The sequence below is a fragment of the Pan troglodytes genome, chromosome 9, assembly GCF_028858775.2.
Source record: "Pan troglodytes isolate AG18354 chromosome 9, NHGRI_mPanTro3-v2.0_pri, whole genome shotgun sequence".
NCBI lineage: Eukaryota > Metazoa > Chordata > Mammalia > Primates > Hominidae > Pan > Pan troglodytes.
In genome coordinates, this window is record NC_072407.2 from 80,262,159 (window position 1) to 80,286,557 (window position 24,399).

Genomic DNA, 24,399 nt, shown 5'->3' on the forward strand with positions numbered 1-24,399 from the left:
AAGTATTCCACGTTTTCTGGTACCATTCGATATATAATTAAAATTTTTTCATTTTCCAATTGTTCACTGCATACTGTAAAACTTATTTTTTGCATAAAAACCTTTTTATCTTGTGACCTTGCTAAACTCACTTAAAATTTTTTTTGTTGTTGTTAAAATACACAGGGTTTCGCCATGTTGCTCAGGCTGGTCTTGAACTCTTGAGCTCCAGGTATCCACCTGCCTCAGCATCCTAAAGTGTTGGGATTACACGCATGAACCACCACACCAGGACTCTTATTTATTTTTCTTCCTCCATGGAACTGACGAGAATCTCCAGTACAATGTTAAATAGAAGTGGTAAGAACAGGTACTTTCTCCTTGTTTTCAATCTTAGGGCATTATGTTCAATATTTCTCCATTAGGTATGATCTTAGCTATAGGGCTCCTTAGAAGTCCTTTATCAGTTTAAAGAAGTTCTCCTCGATTCATAGTTTGCTAAGAAATACTTTTTTTTCAATGAAGTACTGAGTTGTCAAATGCTTCCTCTGCATCTATTGAGGTTATGATTATATTATTTTTCTCCTTCATTCTCTTAATGTAATGAATTACTTTGTTTTTTTTTGAAGTCAAACCAACCTTACACTCCTGGGATAAACACTACTTTGTCATGATGTCTTACCCCTAATGTATACACACATGCATATTCCCTAAAATATATATATTGTCCCAAACAGACACATATAGATATACACACATACATATTTAGTTGGATTCAACTGCTAATCCTTTGTTTTTAAAGAGGATTTCTGTTTATTATTCATGGGGGATATTCTCTGTAATTTTATTTCCTGTCATCTTTGCCAGATTTTGATAGTAGGGTTATGCTGGTCTCATAAAATGAGCTGTGAAAGAATCCCCTCCTCCTATGTTTTCTGAAAGACTGTGGGTAAGATTGGTGTTATCTTTGAATGCTTGGTAGAATTTACCAGTAAAACCATCTGGGCATAGTTTTCTAGGTATTTGTCCAAGAGAAATAAAAACAAATGTTTCTACAAAGATTTGCTCATTACTGTTTAAGTACAAATGGGTCTTAATGTGTAACAGCCAAAACTGGAAACAATCTAAATGCTTATCATCATGTGAATGGAAAAGTGAATTGTGATATAAAGATACACTGTACTACTGAGGAATAAAAAGGAACAAACTAATGACACATGGAAAACCATGGATGAATCCCAAAAGCATTATGCAGAATGAAAGAAGTCAGGAAAACTAGTACTTACAATATGATTCCATCTATGTAAAATTATGGAAAATGCAAATCAATCTGTAGTGGCAGAAAGGCTGTTACTGGTTCTCTAGGAATGAGGTAAGGGAAGGATGGATTACAAGGGGGCATGAGGAAATGTTATATAAATGCCACTGACTGTACTTCAATTTCTTCCTAAAAACTTGTGGGGAAAAAAAAGGGTGGGGAAATGTAGAAATGAAAAATCAGTTTAAAAAATCATCTTAACTGAGCAGAGAGAAAAGGATTGGAAAAAAAAGATAATGTAAGTGATTGTTGGGTCAGTATCAAGTGGTCTAGTGTATAAGTAACTGAAGTCTCAGAAGGAATGCCCATCAGTGATAGACTGGATCAAGAAAATGTGGTACATATATACCATGGAATACTATGCAGCCATAAAAAGGAATGAGATCATGTCCTTTGCAGGGACATGGATGGAGCTGGAAGCTGTTATCCTCAGCAAACTAATGCAGGAACAGAAAACCAAGCACTACATGTTCTCACTTATAAGTGGGAGCTGAACAATGAGAACACATGGACACCTGGGGGTGGGTGTATAATACACATTGTGACCTGTTAGGCGGGCAGAGGGAGGGAGAACATCGGGAAGAATAGCTAATGCATGTTGGGCTTAATATCTAGGTGATGGGTTGATCTGTGCAGTAAACTACCATGGCACATGTTTACCTATGTAACAAACCGGCACATCCTGCACATGCACCCTGCAACTTAAAATAAAAGTTGAGGGAAGAAACAAACAAACAAAAAGAAAATGTGGCAGAAAAAGATTTGAAGAGGCCAGATGTGGTAGTTCATTCCAGCACTTTGGGAGGCTAATGTGGGAAGATTGCTCGAGACAACATAGCGAGACCATATCTCTACAAAAAATTAATCAAGTATGGTGGCATATGCCTGTAGTCTCAGCTACTTGGGAGGCTGAGGGCAGGAGGATCTTGAGCCCAGGAGTTTGAGGCTGCAGTGAGCTATGTACTCCAGCCTAGGTGCCAGACTGAGACCCTGTCTCTTAAAAAAAAAAAAGTCGAAGAAATATTGGTAGAAAGTTTGCTAAACTAGATTAAAAAAAAAAAAAAAAAGCAACACATAGAACTGGAAAACTAAGTCAACCCACAAGAACAAAGTTTTTGGACCTTTACCTTAAAACAGATACAAAAACTAACTCAAAATGGATCAAAGACCTAAATGTAAGAGCTACAACTATAAACCTCTTAGAAGAAAACATAGAAGAAAAGCTTCATAACATTGGATTTGACAGTGATTTCCTGAATATGACACCAAAAGCACAGGCAACAAAAGTAAAAATGCATAAATTGAACATCAGAATTAAAATATCTGTGTTTCAAAGAACATATCAGCAGAGTAAAAAACCAATCTATGGGAGAAACATTTGCAAGTCATGTATCTGCTAAGGGTTTAATATAGGTAAACTCCAACAGCTCAACAGCAACAACAAAAATCAAACAACCTGACTGAAAAATGGACAAAAGACTTGAAATCGATATTTCTCCAAAGAAGATATACAAATGGCCAATGCACGCATGAAAAGTTGCTCAACACCACTAATCATTAGGGAAATACAAATCAAAAGCACAATGAGATACCACATTGCACCCATTTCTATTAAGAAAAAAAAAAAGGAAGTAATGCTAGCAAAATGGCCAAGAAGAAACCCCTACTGCTTGTCCCCCTCACAAAGACAGGCAGAACAATGAATAAACAACTACATTTTAAATTTTAATTTAATTTAATTTTATGTATTTTTTTGAGATAGAGTCTTGCTCTGTTGCCCAGGCTGGAGTGCAATGGCATGATCTAAGTTCACTGCAACCTCCACCTCCTGGGTTCAAGCGATTCTCCTGCCTCAGCCTCCTGAGTAGCTGGGATTACAGGCGCATGCCACCACACCCTGCTAATTTTTGTATTTTTAGTAGAGACAGGGTTTTACCATGTTGGTCAGGCTGGTCTTGAACTCCTGACCTCATGATCCACCTGCCTCGGCCTCCCAAATTACTGGGATTACAGGCGTGAGCCACCATACCTGGCCTCCTGAACAATTACATTTTAGCAAAAATAACGGAGGGAGAGTCCCAGAATGCATGAGAGGAGTAATAGAAACTCGATGAACACAGAAACTTGGGATGGTCACACAGAGAACAGAAGGAAACACACTAGGCCTTCACCACTCCATGCAAGATCAGTTTGGAACAAGGACGAAGTTCTTTTGGTGAGAAGGTAGGCAAGAGGATCATGGCAACTGCCATCAACACCTTGGACATCTCAGGCCTCACCACTGGAGTCCCCTGAACTCCTCATAGGCACTAAGCCCAGTGAAGGAAGTTGCCTAGGGTCCACATAGCTGTGTTCCGTGTGGCTACTGTGCTATGCCATCTTGGAATTGGAACGATGGCTGGAGTGTGTCTTGCTCCAGAGGTGAGTAGCCATGGCTCCCTTTCATTCCTGAGGCTAAGCTGTGGCTGAGCCATTGCTAGCCCAGTGGCCCAACATTCCAAAGCTGAGCTGTGAGCAGCTGTTACACCCTTCCCAGGGGGGTCAAGCAGAAGTAAAGCTAATCCACCTGCCCCTCTCCCCACTCCCTTGGGCCAGAGCTGAAGCAGTATGCTCTCTTCAAGGAAAACAGTATCTTGGCTGCTCAGAACAGTCATGCCTCCACAGTGCCTAAGCTGAAGCCAGTGGCTGCATCCTAGGAAACGGTGCACTGACTCCCCAGAATGAGGTACCCCAGTAGCTAAAATAATATGGTTCCCTGCATTCCAGGGAAAGGATGCCTGGGCTACTCAGAACAGTCACACCCTCCTGGGCCTGAGCTGAAGTAGCACACTGTCCCCTGGGGAATGGGTGCCCTAGCTGAGCTGAGAGGGGGTGCATTCCAAGGCTGAGCTGATACAGGACCCTGTGTTTCAGGGAAAAAGAGCAGTGTCTGAGCTGAGACACCCTGCCCTACAGGCCAAACAACTCTAGTGCCTTGCTTTCCTGGAGCTGCACTAGCCCCCTAGAGTCTGAGCTGTTGAGATACGCCTCTCCCTGGGGAGTAGAGTCATTGCTCTGCTGTTCCCTGCCCCTCTGTAGCCCAAAACACAGCTATACTCTGCCATTCCTGGGTATTTGCTAAGCCTAAAGAGGGACCATGTAGAGTCACTGCTACATGGTGTATCAACCCCTGGGACCCAAGTTGCCATTGAGCCTTATTGACTCAGGTTCCCAAATTCTAGTCGTATCCTCCTCCCTGAAACCAAACCTCCAGAACATCCCTTCTTGCCCAGGGTGAGGCCAGTGCTGTGCTCTGCCTACCAGGGGTAGAATCACAGCTGGCCCCTGACCTGGGCTGATAGAGGGTTCAACAGAGTCATATCATAGATCCTGGCCCGGAGGGCAGTCCACATCCAACCATGCTACAGAGAGTGAACCTGCACCCCAAGACCCAGCTGCCACAATAGGTTCATGAGACTCTGAGCTTAGAAACCCAACGCCACATAAGCTCCAAGCACCAGTACCTAGAACCCAGCACTGCTGCAGCTACTTGTAGGCCATGCCAGACCTGACACTAAGAGGGATCCCCCTGACTAAGTCTCTTCATTTGGGGAAAATGAGAAGAGAAAGACCCAAAAAGCCCTTTACGCTAAGGATATTAACAACCTATGCTACCACCGCTGCTGCACAAACTTCTATAGTCTAGGCCACCAAGGCACTCCCAGTTATTGTTGATGTTGAACATAGGCAAAGAAGCTGCATGGAGACTATACCATTGCACCTAAGTGGAAACACAGTCATCACATCCTTCTCAACTGGAACACTAAAACCCAACTGCAGGTGAAAGTCTTTCTCTAAGAAATCCACTCCAGAAAGTCTGGAAGAGGTGATCTTTCCACCAGAAGCATGGACACTTAACATGAGGACACAAGAAACACAAAAAAGGAAGGAAATACAACACCAAAAAAGCACCAAAGGAACTCTGGCTAGTAACTAGAGCCCAGTGAAAAGGAGATCAACAAATTACAGAAAGGGAATTCAAAATAATGACCTTAAGAAAACTCAACGAGGTACAAGAAAACACACACAATTCAAAGAAATTAGGAAAAAGAATTCACAATATGAACAAAAAAATTCAAAAAAGAGAAAGAAAAAAAAAACCCAGAAATCTTGCAGCTGAAGAATTCAATGAATGAAATAAAAAACCCAACAGAGAGCTTCAACAGCAAACTTGATCAATTAGAAGAAAGAATATCTGAACTTGAAGAGAGGTAGTTTGAAATTACCCAGCCAGAAGGAAAGGGGGAATACAAATGAAAAGAGTGAAGAAAACCTGCAAGACTTATGGAACACCATTAAGATCTACAGGGAGAGATAGACTCTAATATAATCATAGTTGGAGACTTCAACACCTCACTCTCAGCATGGACAGATCACCTAGACAGAAAATCAACAGGGAAACAATTAGATTTAAACTGCACTTTAGATCAAATGGACCTAACAACATTTCATCCAACAGCTGCAGAGTATAATTCTTCTCATTAGCACATGTGACATTCTATAGGACAGACCTCATGTTAGGCCAAGAGATTTTAAAAGAATTGATATCACATCAAGCATCTTTTCTAACCACAATGGAATAAAACTAGAAATCAGTAACAAGAGGAAATTTCAAAATTGTACAAATACATGGAAAATTAAACAACATGCTCTTGAATGATTTAATGGGTCAATGAAAAAATTAAGAATGAAATTTAGAGCCGGGTGTGGTGGCTCATGCCTGTAATCCCAGCACTTTGGGAGGCCAAGGTGGGCAGATCACGAGGTCAGGAGATCGAGACCAACCTGGCTAACACGGTGAAACCCCATCTCTACTAAAAATACAAAAAATTAGCTGGGTGTGGTGGCGGGCACCTGTAGTCCCAGCTACACAGGAGGTTGAGGCAGGAGAATGGTGTGAACCTGGGAGGCAGAGCTTGCAGTGAGCCGAGATCATGCCACTGCACTCCAGCCTGGGCGACAGAGCGAGACTCCATCTCAAAAAAAAAAAAAGAAAAAGAATGAAATTTAGAAATGTCTGGAAACAAATGAAAATAGAAACACAACATACCAAAGCCTATGGAATACAGCAAAAGCAGTATTAATAGAGAAGTTTATGGCAATAAATGCTAATACCAAAAAAGTAGAAAATTTTCAAATAAACATCCTAATGATGCATCTCAAGGAAGCAGAAAAACAAGAACCAAACCCAAAATTAGTAAAAGGGGAAAAAAAAGATCAGAGCAGAAATAAAATTGAGACAAAATAAAACTGATCAACAAAATGAAGTTAATTTTTTCAAAGAATAAACAAAATCAAACCAGTAGCAAGACTGACCAAGAAAAAACGGGAAAAGATCCAAATAAATACAAAATCAGTCTGGGTGCGGTGGCTCATGCCTGTAATCCCAGCACTTTGGGAGGCTGAGGCGGACAGATCACTTGAGATCAGGACTTCAAGACCAGCCTGGCCAACATGGTGAAACTCCGTCTCTACTAAAAATACAAATATTAGTGGGCATGGTGGCACACGCCTGTAATCCCAGCTACTCGGGTGGCTAAGGCATGAAAATCGCTGGAACCTGGGAGGCGGAGGTTGCAGTAAGCTGAGATCACACCACCATACTCTCCAGTGTGGGCGACAGAGTGAGACTCTGTCTAAAAAAAAAAAAAAAGAAAAAAAAAGGCTGGGCATGGTGGCTCATGCCTGTAATCTCAGCACTTTGGGAGGCAGAGGCAAGTGGACTGCTTGAGGTCAGGAGTTAGAGACCAACCTGGCCAACATGGCAAAACTTTGTCTCTACTAAAAATAGAAAAATTAGCCAGGAGTGGTGGTGGGCGCCTGTAGTCCCAGCTACCCGGGAGGCTGAGGCATGAGAATCACTTGAACCCAGGAGGTGGAGGTTGCAGTGAGCCAAAATCGCGCAGCTGTACACCAGCCTGGGTGACACAGTGAGACTCCGTCTCAAAATAGATAAAGGAATAAAATAAAAAAGAAAAAGGAGACATTGTAACTGACAGCATAGAAATGCAAAGGATCATTAAAGATGATTATGGGCCAGGCGCAGTGGCTCATGCCTGTAATCCCAGCACTTTGGGAGGCCGAGGCGGGCAGATCACGAGGTCAGGGGATCGAGACCATCCTGGCTCACATGGTGAAACCCTGTCTCTACTAAAAATACAAAAAAAAAATTAGCTGGGCACGGTGGCACGTGCCTGTAGTCCCAGCTACTTGGGAGGCTGAGGCAGGAGAATCACTTGAACCCGGGAGGCGGAGGTTGTAGTGAGCTGAGATCGCGCCACTGCACTCCAGCCTGGAGGACAGAGCAAGACTCTGTCTCAGAAAAAGAAAAAAGAAAAAAGATGATTATGAACTATACACCAACAAATTAGAAATCCTAACAGAAATGGATAAATTCCTGGACAAACACAACTTACCAAGATTGAACCCAAAAGAAATAGAAAATCTGAACAGACTAATTATGAGTAATGAGATGGAATTTGCAAAAAAAGTCTCCCATCAAAAGCAAAAACAAAAAAGGGCCCAGCTAAGACCTCAGAAGCACCATCAAAAACAAAAAATAGACAAATGGCTGGGTGTGGTGGCTCACATCTGTAATCCCAGCACTTTAGGAGGCCAAGATGGGCAGATTCAAGATGGGCAGATTCCTTGAGGTCAGGAGTTCAAGACCAGCCTGGCTAATGTGGTAAAATCCTGTCTCTATTAAAAATACAAAAATTGGCCAGGCATGGTGGTACATGACTGTGGTTCCAGCTGCTCAAAAGGCTAAGCCAGGAGAGTCATTTGACCCTGGGAGGCAGAAGTTGCAGTGAGCCGAGATCGCACCATTGCACTCCAGCCTCTACGACAGAGGGAGATTCTGTCTCAAAAGAAAGAAAGAAAAAAAAGACAAATGGGACTATATTAAACTAAAAATCTTCTGCACAGCAAAGGGAAACAATCAAAAGAGTAAAGAGACAACCTACTGAATGGGAGAAAGCCATTCTGCAAGCTATTCATCTGATGGAAGGTTGATATCCAGCATATACAAAGAACTCAAACAACTCAACAGCAAAAAAAAACAAATAATGCAGTTGAGGCAAATTAGCTGAAAACAGTTATCTTTCAAACGAAGACAGAAAAACAGCCAACATGCATATTAAAAAAAAAAAAAAAAAAAGCTTGCCGTCTCACTAATCAGCAGGGAAATGCAAATCAAAACCACAATGAGATACTATCTCACCCCAGTTGGGATGGCTATTTTCCAGAAGAAAAATAACAGATGCCAGTGAGGATGTGGAGAAAAGGGAACTCTTACACACTGTTGGTGGGAATGTAAATTAGTACAGTCGTTATGGAAAACAGTATGAAAGTTCCTCAAAAAACTAACAATAGAACTATCTTATGATCCAGCAATCCCATTACTGGGTATATATCTGAAGGAAAGGAAATCAGTATGTTAAAGAGCTATTTGCACCCCTATGTTTATTGCATCACTAGTCACGATAGCCAAGATAATGGAATCAACCTAAGTGGTCATCAACAGATAAATGGATAAAGAAAATGTAGTATGAGTCCATGTATATGAGGATCTAGAGAAGTCAGACTCACAGAGACAGAAAGTAGAATGGTGGTTTTCAGGGCCTGAGGGAAGGGGAAACGGGGAGTTGTTGAATGGTTAGAATTTCAGTTTGGTAAGATGAAAAGATTTCTGGAGATTGATTATATAACAATATGAATGTACTTTACTGAACTGTGCACTTAAAAATGGTTAAGATGATATATTTATGCTATGTATTTACTACAATTTTTGAAAAGAAAAAATCATTCAGAGGAAGGAAAATACATATAGAATAATAAAAATTAAAATAACTGCTGATCTCTCATCAGAAACAATGAAGGTCAGAAGACTAGAATGGTATCCTTTAAATGCTGAAAGAAAACAGAACTGTCATTCTGGAATTCTATACCTAGCAAAATCTCTCTCAAAACTGAAGGTGAAATTAAGAAATTTCCAGATAAATGAAAGCTGGGAAAATTTCTCACCAGGCCACTCACATGGCAAGAAATGGCAAAGGGAGCTCTTCATACTAAAGAGTAAGAAAACCAGGTGAAAACCTCACTAGACATTGTTTGAGTTTTGCTTCTAACACTTATACATATTTTAAAGAAGTTAAAAGGGAAAAATAATCTTTCACAGTTATTATGCAGGGATTTACTATTTCTGTTGCTCTTCCTTCATTCCTGAAAATTCAAGTTTCCTTCTAGTACCATCTTGCTTCAGCCTGAGGAAATTTCTTATCAGTTTTTAAAAGCAGATCTCTTGGAAATGCTCTTATTTTTCCTTTATCTGAGAACGTCTTAATTTTGTTTACATTCCCAAAGGATACTTTTGCCGAATATAAACTCCTTGGTTGGCAGAGGGTTTTTTTATTTATTTTTTCCTTTTTTTTTTTTTTTGAGACGGAGTTTTGCTCTTCTCGCCCAGGCTGGAGTGCAATGGCACAACCTCCGCCTCCAGGGTTCAAGCGATTCTCCTGCCTCAGCCTCCCAAGTAGCTGGGATTACAGGTGCCCACCACCATGCCTGGCTAATTTTTTTGTATTTTTAGTAGAGACGGGGTTTCACCGTGTTGGCCAGGCTGGTCTCGAACTCCTGACCTCAGATGACTCACCTGCCTCGGGCTCCCAAAGTGCTGGGATTACAGGTGTGAGCCACAGTGTCCGGCGGCAGAGGGTTTTTTCTTTCCATTAGTTTCAAGTGTGTTTTCCTTTATTACATGGAATGTTGTTTTCACAGGAGCTTTGAAATCTGTGTCTGATAATTCCAACATCTGGGTTATTTTGAGGTTTGTACCTGTGACTTCCATGGAGAATGGGTTATATTTTTCTGGTTTTCAATATGCTGAGACATTTTGGATTACAGATCCTGAATGCTGTGAACATGATGTTGTGCAGATGCTGGGTTCTGTTATAATCCCATGGAGAAGTGCTATTTTTTTGTTTGTTTGTTTTGGGACAGGGTCTCACTCAGTTGCCCAGGCTGGAGTGCAGTGGCGTGATCTCGGCCCACTGCAACCTCCACCTCCTGGCTTCAAGCGATTCTCCTGCCTCAGCCACCTGAGTAGCTGGGATTACAGGGGCCCACTACCAAGCCCAGCTAATTTTTGTATTTTTAGTAGAGATGGGGTTTCACCATGTTGGCCAGTCTGATCTTGAACTCCTGACCTCAGGTGATCTGCCCACCTGACCTCAGGTGATCTGCCCACCTCAGCCTCCCAAAGTGCTAGAATTATAGGCGTGAGCCACCGCGCCTGGCTGAGAAGTGATATTTTTATAGGAAATCAACCTGGTTAGGCTCAGACTGCAAGTTCTGTCTCTCCTCCTGTGTATGGTAGTTCAAATCTTCTTTCAGTTCACATAGGCTTTGTTGCACTCGATTCGGTCTGTCCCACACATGTGTAGCCCAAGGTGATCCTAAGACTCACATAGTTTCATTCCCAGAGTTAGAAGATCCCTTCTCCAGCTCTCTTCATTCTGGAATATACTAGCTCCTTCCAGCCCCAATGGGGCTCCTCTTCTGGTTCCCCTACTCAGAAAGATGGGGTTTTTTATGACATTTTAGCAATTTGCACTGTGCTACTTTGTGATGGGGCCCAACCTGGAGGCAAATCCATGAAAGACAAAAAGTTCATCTCTGTGTAGTCACTTCTACAAGTTCTTCTCCTCTTTACAATCTATCTCCTTTTATTTATTTTTCAGAGTCTTTGGGTATTGCACTCTGGATTTTGTCCAGAGTTTTTAGTTGTAATCAGTGGGAAGGAAAGCCTGTGGTGGCTTCCACCACCATAGTGGAACTGGAACTACCCAATTCTTTTTCGGTTTCTATATCCATCCTAAAATCCACCATCTCTTCACCTATTATATCCTTTACCCACAATAGATTAAAAAATTAACATAATTATTTTAAAGTCTTGTAGGCTGGGTCCAAAATATGGGTTTATTTTGATCTCTTTCTAGATACTGAGTTCTCTCAACTATGGGTTAATGTATACGGTTTCTTCATATGTCTGGCATTTTCTCATTGTATACTGAATATTCTCGATGATATATTATTGGAACATCATAGGAAAAGCCATGTAAACTGAATTTCACTTCTTTCAACAGTCAGATCTCTTGCAGTTTCTGCCTTTTTTATTGCTCTTCAGGGCCTTAAAAAAGTTATTTTTTAATATTTTGTCCAGAGTTTATAATTATTACAGTAGGTTTAGCATGATGCGAGCAACTCCACTACCACAAGAAAATATATCGTCTTTCTGGATTTAAGAAAGCTTCCTTCCTACCCTCCAACTTCCTTTGGAATTCTGCAAACATTATTTGAACTTATTTTCTCCAAAAGTCTCCCTGAGATCCTGCTCATTACCCTCTCATTCCCTCATCCACACAAGTGAAAACCATGACAGAGAAGAACATGGCTTGGTCAAAGGCCTACAACAATGTGACTTCCTCAGCTGCGTAAAGTTCTATCTCTTCTACTAGCTTATCCCTCTACAACATGGATTTGTTCAAATTATTATGCACCTACTGTGAGCTCCATCTTCAAATAATAGTAATGTATTAATATAAAAATCCATTCTACAGGGCAGAAAGTTCCAAATGTTGTGAGAGAGAGAGAGAATAAAAAACTGCTGTGGCAATTCAGAGAAAAAGTGAATTCCAGGTAGGAAGATTAATAGGGATTTCACAGAGGAGGTAGGGGTGCAGAGAGTGGGCCCTAAAGGCTAATTCAAGCAGAGATGTTTCTACGTTTGTTCTCTGATGCGTCAGCAGGATCACTGGAGTGGTGGTGGCGGCAATTGTTACTACTATATAAAGCCTTCTACTTAAAGTGTGAGCTGTAGACAAGCTGCGCTGGTATCATCTGGAGTTTATTAGAAAGGACCCCAGGACCTAGGCCAGGCTTACTGAGTCAGAGTGAGCATTTCAGTAAGATCTTCAGGTATTTCATATGCATGTTAAAGTCTGCAAGGCACTACAGCTAAGTACTTTGCCTTTCACTACAACTATGATTTTAAGACCTCACCTTATCTGCTCCCAGGCAGTTGTCTATGTAGTAGAAGAGGATGGGGCATAAGAAGAACAGGTAAAATGTATTTACTCTCTACTACTATTTTATGTATGTTTTATCATTTTACACTCATTAGTAAGCCTTTGAATTAGTTATTCCCATTCTGAAGATAAGAATATTGAAGGTTAATTAGGTTAAATAATTGGTCCAAGATCACAAAGAAAGTAAAAGAACCTGAATTTGAACCCATATCCGACTGACTCTAAAGCCTGAACATGCTTTTCATTATACCACACTGCCTATCTCTGGTTAGTGATTCGGGAGAATCAGGTACTATTTACAGTTAACGCCACTAACTAGTTCAGTGACCTTGGCTAACTCACTATCTTTTTAGGACTCAGCTCTTCATGTATAAGTTGATGGAAGTTGAACTAGTGGAAGTTCACAAACAAATCAATCATGTTCTTCATGAAAATGGGTATCTGAGGCAGCCTTAAGATTAAGTGTTGGAGCCTCTTCTGTGTGACAGCAGATGACTCAGAAAAACAAAAGTAGGGTAGCATAGTGAAAAGAGTACAGGACCAGAAACAAGAAGACCTGGGTTCTAGCCCAACCTCTGCTATTTATTAGTCATGATTCTCAGTTTCTTCATCTTTAAAATGGAGATAAATTTTGTATACTGGCTATTTCTCAGTGTGTTGATTGGTTCAAATGAGATTATGTATGAAAATATTCTCAAGGACAAAATCAAGTAATACGTTAGTACAGCCATTTTTCTATTTGCCTTAATTGTCATAACATGAATTAGATCTTGTAAGTTAATTAAAATGTGATTTGTAATCTGCTGGCTATGGTAGCAACTGGGAATTAGCTCTGGCAAAGCCTATCAGCTCTGCACTTTTGCTTAGCCTAACAATGGGAATAAAACATAATAAATACATTTACAGGTTCTGCACCTGTGAAAGAGCTGATGATGTTAGAAAAACAAAAGACCATTATCCTAGAGCAGGGAGTTCTTGCTCTAGAACTTTGTTATGATGGAAATTTTCTGTATCTGTGCTGTCTGGTACAGTAGCCCCTAGACATATGTGTCTACTGAGGACTTGAAATGTGGCTAGTACAACTAAGGAACTGAATTTTACATTTTATTTCATTTTAATTAATTTAAATTTATGTAGACATATGCAGGTAGTAGCTACTATACAGAACAGTGCAGTTCTAGAGCAAAAGCAAGGTATGGATTTGTTGAACAATGTTATGGTTTTATAGCTATACTTTTAAGCCCAAGTAAATTGACTGTTTTTTTGCAATTCGGAAACTGTGTCCCCTAATGCCTTCACCCCTGCCTCCAAATCAAACATTTTTTATAGCATGATTTTTGATAATGAATAGTTTCTCTGGAATCCAGTTATCACTGTGTAGCAACACAGATGATGCCAATAAAATATGAAGGCTACAGAAGCAAAAAATTATGTTTTGTCACAGACGTGTTTGTCTACCTGAAACAATATAATGTTTTGCTTGTCTTTAAAAAAGCAAGGACTGAAAAGTACTAGGCCCTGTGAGCGGTCACTAACCCACCTAATGGCTGTGGCAGCCTCCTACCTTGCATTTTCTGCTCTTCGGCTTATGCACTGGTGCAAGTAGAGATACTCCTGAGGTGCGCTGGTGGACAAGGTGGGCTGCATGTGGTTTGACACAGGGGGTTCAAACGTGAACAGAGTTGGCTGGCTGGAGTGTGACGGGGCTGAGGACTTGCGCTCTCGGAGAAGGTGCTGGCTAGAGCTGCTGAGCTCAGCTGGAGAAGAGCGGGGGCCATGACCGGCTGAGGAAACATTTCTCAGGGAGTCTGAAAAGGAGAAATAGCTCTGTGAATGAAAAAGGAAGGAAATGTATCCTTATCCCAAAGTGAGTTGTCAGAGGAAGAAAAAAGAGTAAGAGCAGAGAAAATAATCCAGCACTAGCATTCTCTCCCTCTCATATACCTGCCCCTTGCTGCCCTCCTGGCCATCTTGGTTGAAGAAGAGGTCCTCTTTACCTTTGTACGGCTTCTGGGGTAGCCTGGAGGTGACTTCCTATCACAATGTAGGCCATATCTGCCCCACTCCCAGGAAGTACGGCTACCTGTGGTCTAGGAGTGTGACCCTGACCCTCAGGCAAGGTCTGCCTCTAGAGTAATGAGTACGACCACCTTCCCACTCTTTGGTGGCTCCTGCTGTGGTCAAAGGATGAAATCATGTCTTTTGCAGCAACATGAATGCAGCTGAACATCATTATCCCAAGTGAATTAATGCAGAAACAGAAAACCAAATACCCTAATGTTCTCACTTATAAGTTGGAGCTAAACACAGGGTGCACATGGACATAAAGACGGAAACAGTAGACACTGGGGATTATGTTAACAGGGAGGGAGAGAGGGGGACAAGGACTGAACAACTACCTATGGGGTACAATGCTATTTGGGTGATAGGATGAACAGAAGGCCAAACCTCAGCATTAGGCAATATACCCATGTAACACACTTGCACATGTACCCTGGCATCTGAAAAACAAGTTGAAATTAAAAAAAAAATGAAATTTAAACATCTAATTACAGGAAAAAAAAAAAAAAAGCTAAGGCTGGCTTTGTTAAATGAGGCTTTGCTTACTGAAGACTCATTAATTGAGGCTCTGGACTGTGCCTTACTGCATTAATGAGAAAAGCACAAATGCATTTGGAGCTGTCCCTTAATACTGGACTCCAGCTGCTCCTGCCTGGCCTCCTAAGACCTCCAAGGACAGTTACATTCCCCACTGCCCACCACTCCCTGTCTATTAGTCATTTTCCCTCTTATCTCAAGCTTTTCTCTGTTGTGTTAGAAAGTGAGGTATTAAGGACGGATAATAGCTTATAGTACTACACCCCAAGCCAAGGGCATTATTCATTTGGCTGGCTCTCTAAGCTAGTCCAAATTCCTTAGCATAACATACAAGGCTTTTGACAGTCTGACCTACTTCCTGCTTTTCTCCACCCATAAACAAGGCATATGGAAGCATCATCAGTCCTTGAACACACCAGCCTCTTTTATGATTCTTTGTTTTGGCTTCTGCTGTTCCTTCCGCTTGGATTTCACCTCTACTCTACTGGCAAGCTCATATGCAGACTTTTAGACCCTACACAGATATCATATTCTCTCCCAAATCTTCCTGGACTTGCTGCTTCTTCTGTGTGCCAACAGCACTTGGCCCATGCTCCCATTATATCCATGGTCACTATGCTTCCTTGTCTAACCCATGGCTTTCTGAGAACAGTGACTGTGATGTTGTTACCATTATAGGCCCAGCATTTACCTAATAAAGGCAAGGTACATAGCAGATTCTTAGTTCATGTCTGCGGACTAAGCAAACACAACACATTCATTCAGCAGTCAAAAATTCCACTAGTGAAACTTCTTGTTCGAAAGAAATAAAAGTTTAAAGATGTAATCTTAGGCAGTATGATAGCTGGTGGGTTAACGTTGTGGTGGTGTTGATTTTCTAGGGTTATTCAACTCATGTCAGAGGGGACACAGTTCACCTTCTACTCCCTGTCATCTGACCTATCTCAGGCTGTACCCTTCTCATGGTCCTAGGCAGGATCACCAGCTCATTAATGCTCTACAGTATTAATTACTCTCCAGGCATTTCTGCTGCTGGGCAGGACACCTGCCAGTGTACAACAGAAAAAGCTGATGGGCCTCTGGGGAAAAACTGTTCCATTGACAGCTGTATTGACCCCCAAAATTAACTCCCATTACAAGTCTTTCAGTAAACTGGACATTTGTTAACAGAATCGATAGCTCATTACTCCATTAGATTTGCAAGATGAACTCTCTAATAGTGGAGGAGAGAGGGTTTACATTATAGGACAGAGTAGCCACAGGGCCATGGAAAGAATACAAGCTACTGCCTAAGAAGACACAGGGAACCTGCAAAAAGCAAGCCTCTGGTGAGATTCTATATTCTCTGTTGTCTCGTTGGACTCCTCTTCCTTTGCCTGCCCCTTCGGTGGAGGCATTCCTCAGGGCTCCACTCTAGACCCTCCTATAGCCTCTCTCTCCCGCTGAAGACTCTCCAGGGGGTAATCCTGTCTACTTCCACAGCTTCAGTTACCACCTATGTGCTGACAACTCTCAAATCTTCATCTCTAGCTCAGTTCTCTCTCCGGGACTCCCTGCTATATATCCCTTCACCTGCTGAGCACCTCCCTTCAGATGTCCCACTAGTGGGCCAAACTCAACAATCTAAATTGACCTCTTCATCACTCGTGTTCCCTGTCTCAGTGAGGTCCATCATCACCAGCCAATAAGTTCTCCAAGCCAGAAGTCCAGGCATTATCTATGACTCTTCCGTTTCTCAGCAACCATGTCACGTCATTATGTCACCGTCCCTCTTAAAACTCTTCTGTTATACCTCAGATGACTTACAAATATCTTTCCTTTTTTTTTTTTTTTTTTTTTTTTTTTTTTTTTTTTTTTTTTTTTTTGTGAGACAGAGTCTCGCTCTGTCATCCAGGCTTAAATGCAGTGGTACGATCTCGGCTCACCACAACCTCTGCTTCCTGGGTTCAAGTGATACTCCGGCCTCAGCCTCCTGAGTAGCTGCAACTACAGGTGTGTGCCATGACGCCCAGCTAATTTTTGTATTTTTAGTAGAGATGGGGTTTCACCATGTTGGCCAGGATGGTCTCGATCACCACTGCCTCTGCCTCCCAAAGTGCTGGGATTACAGGCGTGAGCCACCACGCCCAGCCAAAGCTCTCTTTTTTAGAGACATGGTCTTGCTCTGTTGCTCAGGCTGGAGTGCCATGGTGCAATCATAGCTTACTATAACCTCGAACTCCCGGGCTCAAGCAATCTTCCTGCCTTAGCCTCCCGAATAGCCAGGAATACAGGCATGCACCACCACGCCAGGCCAATTTTTAAATTTTTTTTGTAGAGACAGGATCTCACTATGTTGCCCAGACTAGTCTTGAACTTCTGGCCTTAATCAATCCTCCTGCCTCAGCCTTCCAAAGGGCTAGGATTACAGGTATAAAGCCCTGCACCCAGCCTCTTTTTTTAAAGACATTTTCCTGTTTCTTTCTTCAACCTTGTTTCTTACCTGTGCTTCCCTGTGTTTCAAATAAAATTCCAGGAAAATACCAACCTTTCTCTCATCACTTTGTACATCAGGCTGTAAACACAGTGATGGCAGAGATTTTGAAATGGTTTTATCCTCATCATTAAGCCCAGTGTGTGACAAAATTCAATAAATACGTGTTGATCAAAAAAAGTACACACCATAAGAAATCATTATTCCTCAGTAACATTCACTGACTCCTCATTGCCTTCAGAATAAAGTCGAGTTTCCTCAGTATTACAATAAACGCCATTGACACAACCTACTTATTCTGCCTTGTCATCAAATGCATCCTTCATGCCCCCTATGTTGAATGCTTTGGCTGTGAGTATGAATAAAAGAGGAGTGACCCATCCTCACCTCTGCAGCCCCTGCCTTGAGCTCAGCCTGTGGAGTCATATCTGTGACTCAGTCTATTTAGCTGCATACTTGGGGAAGTCACTTCACCTCTCAGAGTCTCAGTCTCCTTATTTACAAATCAACATAGGGCAGCTATAAGGATGAAAAGAATGAAATACACATAAGATCTAGAAAATCTTGAATGTCATAGGTACATGGAACACCTTCTATCACTTATGTACCCCTAGTGCCTAGAACAGCCCCAGCCATGGTACGTATTCAATACACATTTGTTGACTGATCATACTGAAAAAATAAAAGAATTTTCCCTGGCGCAAAAATCCAAATATGTGTGTTTCTTGTGGTCAAAATCAGAGAGGTTTTAAGGTCTGTTAAGAAGATGAAGTAGGGATTAGGATGAATTGGGCCTTCATCCAACAGAAACTTGGATCTCTACTCTACCAGCACAAAGTCATGTCAATGAAACTAGCCAGCTCCATCTAATGATCCACAGCTTAGCTGGGTGCAATAGCTCATGCTTGTAATCCCAACGCTTTGGGAGGCCAAGACAGGAGGGTTGCTTGAGGTCAGGAGTTTGAGACCAGCCTGGGAAACCTAGTGAGAGTCGTCTCTATCAAAAATTAAAAAATTAACTGGGCGTGGTGGTGTGTGCCTGTAGGCCTAGCTACTTAGGAGGCTGAGGTGGGAAGACTGCTTGAACCCAAGAGATTGAGGCTTCAGTGGGCTATGATTGTGCCACTGCAATCAGCCAAGATGACAGAGTGACACCTTGTCTCTAAAAAAAGAAAAAAGAAAAAAATATGTAGCTCTAGAAAAATTCTTTCAAAGCTGTTTTGGCACTAAAACTTGCCAAAATCCCACTTCTGCTTTCAACTTTAAAAAGATCTCTGCCTGAATTTATGTGATTTTTTCTTAGTGTCTATACTAGGTTTACTAGTGTCCTTCCAAAACTCATGTCTACCTGGTATTTCAGAATGTGACCTTACTTGAAAATAGCGTCTCTGTACATAGTTAAGGGGAGGTCATATTGGATTAGGGTGGGCCCTCATCCAGTGAACTGGTATCCTTATAAAAGAGACACAGAGACAGAGAAACACAGAGGCAGAATACCATGTGATGTATGGGTCAAGGTAGAGATCGAAATGATGTACCTACAAGCCAAGGAATGCCAAGGACTGCTGGCAGCCACCAGGAACTAACGGAAAGGTAGAAACAGACTCTCCTTAGAGCACCCAGAAGGACCAATACCACCAATGCCTTAATTTTGGATATCTAGCCTCTAGAACTGTGAGAGAGTAAATTTTTGTTGTTTTAATCTACTCACTTTGTGGTAATTTGTCATGGAGGTCCTAGGAAACCAATATATACCATAAAACCTAAAACATCAAACAAGGTTTTCTTGCTTATCTCAGGAAAAATAATTACAAAGCTAAATTCAGAGACAACTTTTCTGGAATAAGATTTTTCTCATTTTGGACCCTGATGGCTGAGTACCCCTGCTACTTCTTCCTCCGTGGTTCCAACCCCCAATTCTGATGAGCTGCCTGTGCCCCAATAGATGAGGTTCCGGGGAGGTGCTACCTCACTTTCCACATCAGTTGGAGGCAAGAGCTTCAGCCAACTTGGGTTTGGTGCTGTTTTGTTTTGCTCGCTGAAAGCTGCTCCCTTCAGATGGCTTACCGTTGGTAAGTGGAGTACATTCTACATGTCCATTCTGGACAGGGCTGATTAGTAGGCCTGGCACTGCTGTGATTCATGGCTCCATCACCCCTCAGGGTCACTCCCTATAATTAAAGTTTTCAAATATACTTCCAAACATTTCATAGAACAAAAGCGACATGGTGTGCTACATGTAACAGAAAAAAATGTATTAGGCTAATAGTGGAGAGACTTGGCTCTGTCCCTAGATCTGCCTAAAGGCAGATCTGCTTGCTATTTGACCTGGAGCAAATCACTTACCCTCAGTTGCTTCATCTGTAAAAAGGGACTATTAATATCTAGGATAACTTGCCCTGCAGTTTATCATAGAGGGTTGCTGAAAGGATTGAATTAAAACACAAACACCAAAAACTTATAGATGAATGTCCATATCAGCATTATTCATGAGAGCCAAAAAATGGAAACAACCAAAATGTCCTGACGAATGGATAAACAAAATGTGATATATCCACACAATGGAATATTATTTAGCCATAGAAATAAAAAATACTGATATAGGTTATCTTGATGAACCTTCAAAATATTACGCTAAGTGAAAGAAGCCAATCATAAAAGACCACAGATCTAGAGTTTTGTTAAGAAGGTGGGAGGAGTGTTTGTATGCTGGACAGGCTTCTCAGGGGTGATTGTGGAAAGGAAGGGGAGTGATTCTAGAAAGGATTTCATTTATGTGAAATATCTAGAAGAGGCAAATCTGCAGGGATGCGAAATAGATTAGTGGTTACCTGGTGGCAGGCATGGGGGAGTGAGAATAGATCTAAGTGGGTTGAAATTTTACTCCCAGTGAGTGAACCTCATGCACGGGACAGAAGTCAAGAGACCAGGAATCCAGTTCCAGCTCTGCCATAAACTTGCTGTGAGATCATGTGTGGTCGCTGAGCTTTAATTCATAACTATCAAGCATTGGAGGATAATCTGTAGCCTACCTGTCTGTCTCACTGGGTTGTTTTAGGAGGTGAATGAGATAAGGGTTTGGAAGCAAATCCATGCACATGCATAAGGCGTTAATAGGATTTGTTTTTATTGCCTGGGTACCCCTTGGGAGAAGAAAAGAATGGTGAAAATAAAGGAAGATATTAAACAATGTGTGGCTGGGGTGTTTTTGGTACTTCTTGCTGTGTAACTGACCTTCCTAATGACCCAAAACACAAGAAGAAAATGGAGGTTTCTAGACTCCTGGCTGGAGCTTCTATCTCCAAGTCTAGACTAAAGATAATGCCCACAAATGCCTGAGTCAATCTATTTTCTTTTAAACAGTTTTTTTTTTTCTTCTTCCTGGCTTCTTTTTAGGGCCCTACAGAATCACTCCCCTTCCTTTCCACAATCACCCCTGGGAAGCCTGCCCAGCATACAAACACTCCTCCCACCTTCTTGCAAAACTCTAGAACAGGAAAGCTCTGAAGGATTTCAGCCGAGGAGCCCAGCCCAGGCCAACCCAGCCATCGACTGGCTAGTGATAACATGAGCAGGAAGGGGGTGGTTGGCGGGAGTTTCTGGAAAAGATGACTGGCCAAATAATGACTAGTTCCCTTATCTCAGTGCCCTTTTCATCTTTATCCCTTCTCCCCAAAAAATTTATCCCCACCCTCAAGCCTCAGTGGGTCTCAGAACCCATGAAGTGGTAGACCAAAAGCTGTATTGGAGCTGGATTCAAAGTCTGACTCTGCTAACTCCTAGCTCTGTAGCCTTGGATATGTTAATAAGCCTTTTTAATTCTCACTTGTTCAACAGGGCTAAGTACTTTGTAGGACTGCTGTGAGGAATAGAGATCATTTTATATCATGCATTTAGCCACTCTTATTGCTCCTATTCCTGGAGTACACATGGAGCTGGTTGAGACCTTGAGATTGGCCAAAGAGGTACGAGCTGCTTTCCAAGACATGACGGATGCTTGGAAGGTAACTGTCACTGTTTTGGTCACAATTATACTCCGTACAGATGGTATACGGGGAATTAATGAGAGCCAAAAGGACAACAGTGACTGTGGTAAGCACAGCTGCCATTTATTAAGCACCTATTATGTGCCTCTAGTCTACCCTGTGAGGTACATATTATTATCTCCATTTTTTTTTTTTTGGATGAAGAAAAATAGGCTCAGAGACATCAATAGCAAACTCTGGGGTCACACAGCCAGAAAGTGGCATAGCCTAGATCTGAATCAGATCTCACAGTCTCCAAAGCCAATTCTTTTCACCTGTGCAGAGGAAGAACTCCCACAAGAGCCCTATGAAGTGAATGGTACTAGGGAAGGAAAGTTAAAATATGAGGACGGGGGTCCAGGCCTAGCTCTACCGCCTACTGGCTGAGTGAATCTGGGCATACCATTTCATCTTCCCAAGCCTCGCTGTCTCTATTTACAAAAAGAAGAGGTTGGATTAGATCAGGGGTACACATCAAAGTTATCTCTGCGAAATGTAAATGCAGAGAGCTGGTCCCACCTCAGACCTCATTAGTCATATTTACAGAGATTCAGATTAGGATCCACTGGTTTGGTTTTAACAATCTCTGGTTCTTAATTCTGGGGCAGAGACAGAAGGGTTAGGGTCTACTGAAGAAAAGGCAAAGCAGGCTTTGAGTGACAAATGAAAGAGCAAATATTTCCAAAAACCTTCCTTTGGATCATCAAAATTGCAAATTGATAAGCATCCATGTTCTCTCTGGCCCTTCACATAATCTATGGCTCCAAAGGAACAAGGTATAACAAAAATAACCCTGATGTGGACTTCCCAGACACAGGTTCTGAAACTATTTAATTTTTTTTCCCTCAATGAGAAACATGTATTTAAAAGTTTTCTTAAGAAGCTTCTTAGAGTTGAATTATAATTTTTTTTTAATTTTTAATTTTCTTTTTTTTTTTGAGACAAGATCGCGCACTGTTGCCCAGGTTGTAGTGCCGTGGCACAATTATGGCTCATTGCAGCCTCGACCTCCTGGGCTCAGGTGATTCTCCCACTTTGGCCTCCCAAAGTGCTGGAACTATAGGCGTGCACCACCATGCCTGGCCTGAATATATAAACTTTAAATAGCACATACAATATATGAATCAATGTTATAATTCCATATATAGAGTACCCTTTTTGATTTTCATAAGTTTATAATGTTTTCCTTGGCATTTTTTCTTTTTAAACTTTTAGGTTCAGGGGTACACGTGCAGGTTTGTTATGTAGGTAAACTTGTGTCATGGGGGTTTGATGTACAGATTATTTCATCACCCAGGTACTAAATCTAGTACCCAATAGTTATTTTTTCTGCTCCTCTCCCTCCTCCTACCCTCTACCCTCTGGTAGGCTGCTGTGCCTGTTGTTCCCTGATTTGTGTCCATGTGTTCTCATCATTTAGCTCCTACTTATAAGTGAGAACATGTGGTATTTGGTCTGAAACTATCTTATTACAGGGCCTTGAGCAAAACTTTTAATATCTTTATCCCTCATTTCCCACACTGTCAAATGCCAAAGAGAACACCTACTCAACAGGGTTCTTTTGAGGATTTGATATGAAATATAGGTAAATAGTAATTATTAAATACTCAATAAATGGCTGTTGGCCTGACACTTGTCCCATTTTTTATTACTAGAAGTGGAATGGTGGTAAAATTCTAAAAGTTCTAGTGCAGAGAGGATGACGAAAGAATTTTGACAACAGTATTTGATAGGATTCTAAGGAGTGTGTGGTCCCTGTAGAAAGCTCACTGAAAAACAAGGAACATATGAAGAATCCTAAAAACAAAAGCATGCTGACAGGTGCTGAGGGCAAGACTGGATCCAAAGCTCCAGGTCACTTTTCATCATAAGCCTGAAATTATTTAAGAAGGATTAAGTCTCAAAAGTCCTTTGGCATATATCATAATTTATGCCAGAGGAAATTCATAAATTCAAGGCCAAACATAAAATGGCTCAACTTTACACAGTAACTCACATAATATAGCAATTGGAAGGGTCCCCAGAGTCCAGTCTCTAATTTATCACCACCACCCTCCTCCTACCTCTCAAATCTCTCATCTACAGTTTGAGAAACTGTGGCCCAGAGAAATAAGACTTGTCCAAGGCCACACAGAAGGTCAGAAGTGAACCCTGGCATAAGAATTCAGAACTTACTCCAAGAGCCCTTACCCTGCACTAAAAGATGTATCGCTATGAATGAAGATGTACTCTCTGTAATGTGGGCCTGGGGGCAGGAGCAATCAAGCTATGAGATCTGGTCAGGACACTACTGGACCAGATCTGTTATTTGTTTTGAGTTTATAGTATCACTCATTATTTGCATGGTAAGTAAACATTTGTGGATCAAAGTACTAAACACTAGTATAAATAGATTCTCGAGTTCAGAAATATAAGTTTCCTAATGTTTATAAGAACTATAAAGCAGAGGAAGAAAAAAGAAAAGACAGAGACAGGCAGTAACATGAGATCCCATGAGATCTTTCTGGACCTATGATTCCCCATCCCCCTTCCAAGGGAAGACTCTGAGAAAGAACACCATCTCCGCTAGGGAGAGCCAAGTCAGAACATCCTGACCTTGATGCATACGATCTCACAGTATACATTAGCAGAAATTGATTCTGTGAAAGGCAAAGAGGAAAGAGAGCGAGTGACTGTAGCTTAGTGACACAGCACAGTTCCTGGTCACACGTCCTTTTACAACCTTCTTTGGCTCGAGGCATCTCATTTTAGAGATGGAAATGCCTTGTCTCCCTAGTTAGAATTAATCATGCCTTCTAAATCTTTTTTTTTTTTTTTTGGATGGAGTCTTGCTCTTGTCTCCCAGGCTGGAGTGCAATGGTGCGATCTTGGTTCACTGAA

The 24,399-nt window shown here is 41.6% G+C and overlaps 1 protein-coding gene across 11 annotated transcripts in view; it reads right to left on the reverse strand.

Annotated features, from left to right (window-relative positions):
• Positions 1 to 24,399, reverse strand: part of GAB2 (GRB2 associated binding protein 2) — a 202,899-nt gene that overhangs the window by 21,600 nt on the left and 156,900 nt on the right. For all 11 annotated transcript variants that reach the window (XR_010147293.1, XR_010147291.1, XR_001707453.4 and 8 more), the window contains one exon: positions 13,988 to 14,231. Coding sequence is in view for 4 of the 11 variants with exons in the window: in XM_001164121.8 (XP_001164121.2) it covers positions 13,988 to 14,231 (244 nt within the window). In the remaining 7 variants the exon portion in view is untranslated. The remainder of the gene's footprint in view (positions 1 to 13,987; positions 14,232 to 24,399) is intronic.